This window comes from Gastrolobium bilobum, unplaced genomic scaffold (assembly GCF_033153095.1).
Source record: "Gastrolobium bilobum isolate Gb01-03AN ecotype WA unplaced genomic scaffold, APGP_CSIRO_Gbil_v1 utg7986, whole genome shotgun sequence".
In the NCBI taxonomy this organism is placed as follows: Eukaryota; Viridiplantae; Streptophyta; class Magnoliopsida; order Fabales; family Fabaceae; genus Gastrolobium; species Gastrolobium bilobum.
The window spans coordinates 742,560-750,831 of NW_026899159.1; the positions used below are offsets into that span (position 1 = coordinate 742,560).

Below are 8,272 nucleotides of genomic sequence, written 5' to 3' on the forward strand. Positions count from 1 at the left end.
ATTATTTCTATTTTATTTGAATTATGAATTTAAATAAAATTATATTTAATGTAACGTCTGTCTCTTAATGCTGATTAAGGGATTTGATGAGGAAACGTTAATGTAACGTCCATCTCTTAATGCTGATTAAGGGATTTGATGAGGAAACGTTAATGTAACGTCCATCTCTTAATGCTGATTAAGGGATTTGATGAGGAAACGTTAATATAACGTCCATCTCTTAATGCTGATTAAGGGATTTGATGAGGAAACGTTAATGTAATGTCCATCTCTTAATGCTGATTAGGGGATTTGATGAGGAAACGTTAATGTAACGTCCATCTCTTAATGTTGATTAAGGGATTTGATGAGGAAACGTTAATGTAACGTCCATCTCTTAATGCTGATTAAGGGATTTGCTGAACCACGTTAAAGTAACGTCTTTTTCTTCAGATCAAGATATATAGCGCCTCTCTGGACTAAAATCCTAATTTTTGGCCGCCCCTCTTTCTCTTCATCTCTCTTCCTCCATTATTGGTCCTCTCACCTAACCTCAAGACAATGTTACAGTCTTGAGAAAAATAAACAAAAACACTTGAAAGCCTCCACCTTGCCGCAACCTAGCGAGCTTCCAAGGAAAGGGAGGGTTCAGGGAGAAAGCATTTCTCAGAAGCAACCAAGAGGTAGCCGTGTGGATTACTGTTAGAGGGAGTCATCCATTTTGACAACTTCAAGTGAAAAAGGTATGAATTTTAAACCCTATATGTTTAACGGGAAGATCCATGCAACCAAAAGACCATTTTTTTTGTTTTTACCCTCATGTAGGCCCATCAAGGTGGGACCTTTGTGCAGCCAATTTTGACTTTCAGTTATCTCATATAAAATGAGACAATGATTCCCTTAAACATGTAAAAGAAATAAAATAATTATAACTTATATTTTACGGAGTGCAATATGTCATTTTTGAAGGCTTGGTTGACTTGATAAACCAGACTAAGCTTTCTATTTTTTAAAAATAAGCTAGGGCATGCTTATAATTTGCTTGTATTAGGCTAAGAAGCCAAGTTAAGCTCGAAATAATTTACACGAGCCTATCCCATTTAGGCTAAGGCCCGACTTGATCTGACTCATTTACACTAATAGTCACCGGCCATCGGTCATCCACCATCCTCACCAAATAAATTTTTAAAAATTATTTTATATTGATTATCAACATTGGTGGCCAGTGGCTAGTGATTGTGTTTGGCGCAGTGGGGGTAGTAGGTAGGGGTGGCCGATTAAAGTGGTGGCTGTCTTGGGGGCTGGTGACGATGAGTGGTGGTGACGGTGCCGGTAATGACTGATGTCAATTGTGGTGGTTTACTAATTGCGATTATGGCTGGTTGGTGGTGGTGGCAATGGCCAATGGCGTCGACGACGATGGTGTTGATTGGCTGATGGTGGTTGGTATAGTGGTGGCGTAGGTGGGGCCAGCCAATGAAGTTGTGGTGGCTAGAGGTGGCAAAACGGGCTCGATCCGACGGGCTGGCCAGCCCCGCCCGCGTCTCAGCCCACTTTTAAAAGAGGGGCGGGGCAGACTAACCCATTTTTAGGCATGGTGGGGCGGACCACTTGTTAGAAATGTGGCTTCTATACTCAAGAGGGGGGTCAATTGAGTATTACAAGATTTTCGTAAAAGCCCTCTTCTAGTTTCTAAATAATCATTTCAAGCAAACATTGATATGTAGAAAACTAATCAATATATTCAGACAATCTATAATATATCACAATTATAGAACTTATACTAGCACATACAAGATATCAGAGAAGCAATTAAAGTGCTAAAAATAAAGAGTTTAGAGTTTAGAGAATTGCAAACACAATATATTCTAGTCCAGACTGAAGCCGCTCGATCAAGTCTTTCACTAATGATCAAGATTCACGGGTGCTTGACAAACCTTTACAATCTTTCAAGACTTCGGGTTCTTGGATACCTTACAATCTCCAAGTTTACGGGTACTTGGTAACCTTACAGTTCACTCCAAATTTACTTAGGTATTTGGCCACCTCTCAAACAATGGGTCTCACAACCCTTTCAACTCAAGAATATAAGGAGAGAAATATTTAGAAATGAATATACACTCTCGAAGTGTGGATATACAACTTGAAGCACTATGAGTATATGAATTTTCAAGATATGAGCTCAAATATGTTTGATCTTTGAAAGAAATGAAAGAATATGTAAAATGATAGTGTAGAAGCTCTCAAAGCATGCTTAATATGTGTAGAAATGATGCCCAATGTTTTTGAGTCATTGGGAATGCATACACAGTATTTTCATTGAAAACTAGCTGTTTATAGCCGTTGGGATCTCATTTGAAAATTAGTCGTTTATAGCCGTTAGAAAACTAGCCGTTTATAGCCATTGGAAAACTAGCCGTTTATAGCCGTTGGGATCTTATTTGAAAAATTAACCATTTTATAGCTGTTTATAGCCGTTGGGATCTGTTGCAGTATTAATCGATTCCCAACTTCACACAATAACACTGTTTCGTATTTTGGCTATAATTTGAGTTATACTTGTCGGATTGATGTGATCTTGGTCTCTTTGGAAAGATAAAAGAGAAATCTATAACTTTTGTGAAGAACACAAAATCCAAATCCATCATATTAGATACTGTTATGGATATGAATATCATATCCCAACTACCCACCTAGGAATCTACTAAGAGAGAGTCATAAGCATCTCAACAACTCTAAACAGTCAAATGGCACAAGATAAGGATCACATCCCAACAGAAAGGGAGTTGAATCCTATTACAATTGGGGGAGCTCAAAAGGCCCAAGCCTAAGAAGGTAATCCTTATAAATAAGAGCCTAAGGACCCCAGGTAAACACTTCTAATCTATTTACGAATACTGCCCACACTGTGCACACACCCACCCCTTGGCTATAAGCCTATTGCTTGTGCGCAGTGATTGGAACCTCGGCAATAAGCCTAGTATACACCTGATATATATTATCTCTGAGCGCATACCTCACGGTATAGCAATACGGTCTATCCAGGACCTAACAGATACAAAAAATTGTATGGAAGGTAGAAGCGAAATTAAGCAACAAATTTTAAGTTCAAATGTGTTCTAGCTTGCTTCCAATTACTTTTTGTGAAAGATCTTGACTTGATAAATATGTTTTGAAGTTACAAAATATGTCAAGGATCTTTTCCATGAATTTTACAAATTTCTTTCAAGTATACAAAGGTTATGATTATGCAATTTGAAAAACACATTTACTTTGATAAAAACTTTGAGCTCATGCAATGTAATCTATCATATACCCTCACATATATTCTAAGTTCGATATATTCAAAATATGATTTTAGACTTAGCTTCGTGTCTTGTGTCTTGGATCTTTTCTTGAACTTGATGCTTTGACTTGTTGAATATGACAATGCTTGACACTTTGTTGGTTTTGATCATTTTTCACCATGGTTATGATATTGATCTTCTCTTAGATGTTGTCCATGGTTAGTTGTCTTTGATCTTGTTATTGCTCTTCTAATTATTCCTTATTTCTCTTGATCCAATGATCTTGCCACTTTGATATGACATCACTTTTCTTGTGTGGCTATATCATACATCTTCAATATCCACATATGGTTGATATTTTTTGCTCTTGATCAAATGATCTTGTTTTTTTGTTACTTTGTTATCATCAAAACATATCTTGTATCATCAAATCAACATGATAATTATTCTATACTATTTGTTCAACATAAAGAATAAACAATAACATAACCTTATTATATATTGATCAGCTTCTTACTAAGCTATCATCAGTTGAATTAGAGATGAAAACAATAGGTTATAAATTAAATTTAAATTAAAAACAAGCTTGAATAGGACAACTAACATCACACATTGACTTACAAAAATATAAACACCAATCTAAAACAAAACTGTCCCTTATATGTTTATTTTAATATCCTACGTTCAATAGTCTCATGTATTGTTTGCATCTCATATATTGTTTGCATCGTAACGGCGGATAATCCACGCAGACATAGAAATGGCGGTAATAGACCTTCCACGTGCGTAATTTATGAGATAATCATAACCATTTACAAATAAACTAAGCAAAAAGTGTTTATCTTTTTAAATAATATAATTTATATCTTTTTACTCTAAAAAAAAAAGCCCACACTTTTATATTTTTCTGTCCATTCTTTCCTGTTCTTTATCTATTTTTTTCTCTCACTTAATACACACTTTTCCCATAAACTAAAAAAGAGATAGAAAAACTATTATAATAGAAATAGAAAAAAACCTTTGACTTCACAATAAATGATTAAGATTACCTCATAGAAAATGATGATATTAAATCATATATAAAAGAATTCATTCTTAAAGGAGAATGAGAGAGAAAAAAACATTATATAAATGCGAAATAGGCATGAGCCAACTAACACGGACGAGTCGGTGACGTGCGCAAGCGTTTTTTAACTTTTTCTTATCCCAAAAAACAAAGAACCGAAGCTACCTCCTCAAATTCCCCACATTTTTTTTTTTCTATTTGCTTTTCTTCTTCGGTCATAAATCAAAGGGATAGTTAAATTAAATTTATTTCCCATTTTTTAATTATCTGACGTATGCTTTTCTTCCCCTACACTCGAGTCTTTAAAACTTCTCCACTATCCCACTCTCTGTGTTCCCCTTCTCAACCTTCAAAGGCTCTGCAAATTTTTATTTTTATTTTTATTTTAAATTTCTGAATCTCTGACTAACGTTAGCGTCGAAGGGGTAATTTATTTATTTTTTTCCTTTTTTGATTTTTTTTTTCCCGCTTACTTTTTGTGCTTTCGAAATGATTTTCATTTTTCCAACTTATAGCAAGTTTTGTGCGGGTAGAGTTTGGATAATCCCACCCCACTACGAGATTGCTTAAAAAATTTGATCTTTTGAAGGTTTCTGGGGATTTAAACGGTTTTTGGCATTAGTATGAAACCCATGCCATGTAGCTCGGGCGAAGAAGATGAAGAAAAAGCATGTTTGGAAGAGAAGGGAGAGAGGAGCATTAACTATGATTGGATAAAGGAGTTGCTGGGGATGTCCGATGAAGAACCAGACCAGGATGTTGTGGTTCGCGAGGTGAACAAACCTGAACTCAAGTCAAAGTCTTCGATATTAACGCCGGCTGTGAAAGATGATGATGAAGATGATTGTGTTGTTCTGGATGGTGACCCCGACAACGTTGTCACCACAGTGGAAGAGGGGACAACTGGGTCTGACGAGTTGTTTGTTGTTGGAGAGAAGGGTCAGGTATTTTCTCCAATTTATTGTGCTAGTGCTTGTTCTTCTGATTCTCTTTCTTTTTCTTTCTTTTTAATTGTTAGTGGAAAAGAAAAGAAAAGAATGATGGAATTTATGTCATCCATGTCATTGCAACAATTTGTGTCCTAGAAGCATCAAAACATTTATAGTTTTTTTATTTTTTTTAGTGCATTCCTTGATTTATGGTCTCAACTCTCATGCACGTAATTATTTTCATATACTTTACTAAAATTTTGATTTAGATGTATTGGTGACCACAAGATATTTTCCTTTTTCCTTAAGTGTTTGATTCCTTGAGCATGGATTGTCTGGGTTTCGTGGATTGACAAGGGAGTCTGTTTGTTTCTGGATTCAAGCATGCTTCAGTAGGATGGGAGATTAAAAGTTGTATTTTTTGAACGGATGATTCTCTTTTAGTATCTGAAAATAATTGCATGAGTTGGCTTCCCAGTATTTGAGGTATACCATTGCCAAGTTTGTCATATGGGGGTAGTTAAGATGGCTGCAGGTATGAGGAAGCTTTAAGATGGCAGAAGACTTGGATCCTGGGCTACCTACCTTGGCTGTGGCATCTGAGAAAAAACTTTTGAATGGATTCATATTCCAAGATTGAAATTAGAATCGCGGATCCTGATTGAGATCCTAGAAGATATGGGGAAATGTTGCTAACTCAATCCAGAGTATTTGGAAGAAAACCTAGCCTGGGAGGATCCTCTATCTAATGCTCTATCGTATTTAACTTCTAATGAAAATGCAATACTGGTTCAAACTGAGTTTGAAGGCATTAGATGAGGCACTTGCATTTAGTGCAGCATTACTATTTGCTACTTGCTCATTTTATTTTTTGGTTTTCTGCCTTAAATTATCTCTGGTTTTCATGCATGAGCTTGTTTACTCAAAACTGCAAATTTCAAACTTTTTGTGCTTATGATTTAAAATGTATCAGTAGCATTTGAGATGCGGAGGTTCATTTTTGTTTTTTGACTTGCAGATTGCATGCAGAGACTATGCTCATCCCCGGCATCTTTGTGTCAATTTTCCTTTTTCTTCCACCCCCCATGAGAGACACTGTGACCAGGTAAAGGTCATAATTCATTACTTTAGGCTATGTCAGAGTTTAGCATTTATTAATTAGTTGGTTTAATTATAATTGTTTCTTGGCTTATTTGCTGATTGATATTATCCTTCTCACTCTGATTTCTGTTTTTGATGATGTGCAGTGTCACTGTTATGTCTGTGACTCCCTTGCCCCATGTCTGAAATGGGGCATTGGCCTTTCAAGTACAGATCATTGTCATGCAACTGATAAATCTGAAATGTGGAAAATTCTGAGGAAAAATCTCAAGTTGGGCAAGACTGTTTCATTACCAGCTCCAACCAATTATGGTACTTTGCATGATTTTGGGAATCCCCTACATAACCATTTTCTGCCGCATGATATCATGCAATTATCTCCAAATTCCATGTTACTGAATCAGACATCAAGGTCATCTGCAACACATACATGCTCACCAGTAAATCTCATACATCAAGATCAGGCATCTCAGCCAATTATGACGCGGACGAGCTCTTTACTAAATTATGGCTTACAGAATCAGGTCTGCAGGTCAAATACTGTCCCTGTATGCTCCAGGGCCTCCAACTTTATGATCCGGCATGGTGCAAACCATGGTAGATATCAAGAGTCAGGATATACTTTGGTGAGAAACAGACACCGGTCTCATTCCGCGCCAAGGCAGTTGCTAAGTGTACGTAATCATGCCATCCAAAGGGTGCAAGGACGGGGAGCTAGCAGTTTAGGACCTCATTTCCTTTATTCTCATATGATGTCCAAGGGGGTAGGCAATGTTGGTGTTGGGAGCACACAGACAATGAACCATTCTACTCATGGTGCATCTGGTTTCAGCAATCATGTCAATCCAGCACAGCAATATGACAGATATAATGCTGCAAAAGGATTTTCAAATAACGGGACTTGTTATGAACAGAATGATGTTTGGTTCCCCAAAAATTTATTATACCCACTACCAAGTTCTGAAACAACCAGCCTGAGCAGTTTCAGCAAATATACTACAGCTTCTGAAGCCCAAGCATATTACCAATCAAATGATAGCCAAAACCTTTATGGATCTTGCGTTCAGGGTAATGATGCCCCTTCAAGTTATGTGGCTCGCCTGAATGGAAGTCAACATTTAAATGAACATCAAATTGGAAGTCAAAATGAAAATGCTGGTGGAACTACAGGGCAAGATTCTTCTTGCCAACAGAAACCTCACGATGAGAGTCAAAGTGAATCTGCAAGAAAGGTAGATTTTTCAACTTTTGACTCAAGTTGGGTTGAGAATACCGGTCAAGGCACTTCTTATCTACAAAGTTCAGAATCTAAAAACACACCACCTAGTGTCATGGAGGCTGGTACACAGTTAACTGGAAGCACTAACCTCGGCTCAGTGGATGATATCAAGAACTGGCTTTTTGATGAAGAAGACTTTGTCTCAGTTGGAGTGGATGGTGTTTTTTCAACTGAACTAAATATACCATCTCCTGATCTTAGCTCAATTGATACGGGCATGTTCTAATTTGATTTTGAAAACTCGTGGAATGGTCTTGCACATGTCTAGCTTAGTAATGTTCTCAGTGATGATGAGAGTCTTCAAGGTAAATAGCCAAGAGCTCTGCTGCTATATAAATGGAAGTGCTAGGAACTGGCTATCAGTGGTTAATTATTCTCATATTCTAATCTTCTTGTTTAGTTATTATTAATATTGATATATTTTAATTAATTTTTATAGCATAGATATAAGGATTTTCTTTTTTTAATTTATATCTGGGTTATTATGTGTTTTTCATCTCCAATGTTATCTTTTCCCTCCTTGTTCACTTCCATCCCACCCTTCAACACCAATCACCAATTTTTTCTTTCTCGTCAAACGTGATATAATTTATTTTTTATTTTTGTTAAATAAGTTTATCATACATAGAGA

At 36.5% G+C, this 8,272-nt stretch overlaps 1 protein-coding gene across 1 annotated transcript; it reads left to right on the forward strand.

Annotated features, from left to right (window-relative positions):
- Nucleotides 1-4,675: 4,675 nt before the first annotated feature.
- On the forward strand, nucleotides 4,676-8,029 carry LOC133287830 (RPM1 interacting protein 13-like). Its single transcript, XM_061485514.1, has 3 exons — nucleotides 4,676-5,276; nucleotides 6,280-6,366; nucleotides 6,509-8,029. The coding sequence occupies exons 1-3, from the start codon at nucleotides 4,956-4,958 to the stop codon at nucleotides 7,865-7,867; spliced, it is 1,767 nt and encodes a 588-aa protein (XP_061341498.1). The 5' UTR covers nucleotides 4,676-4,955; the 3' UTR covers nucleotides 7,868-8,029.
- Nucleotides 8,030-8,272: the final 243 nt, after the last annotated feature.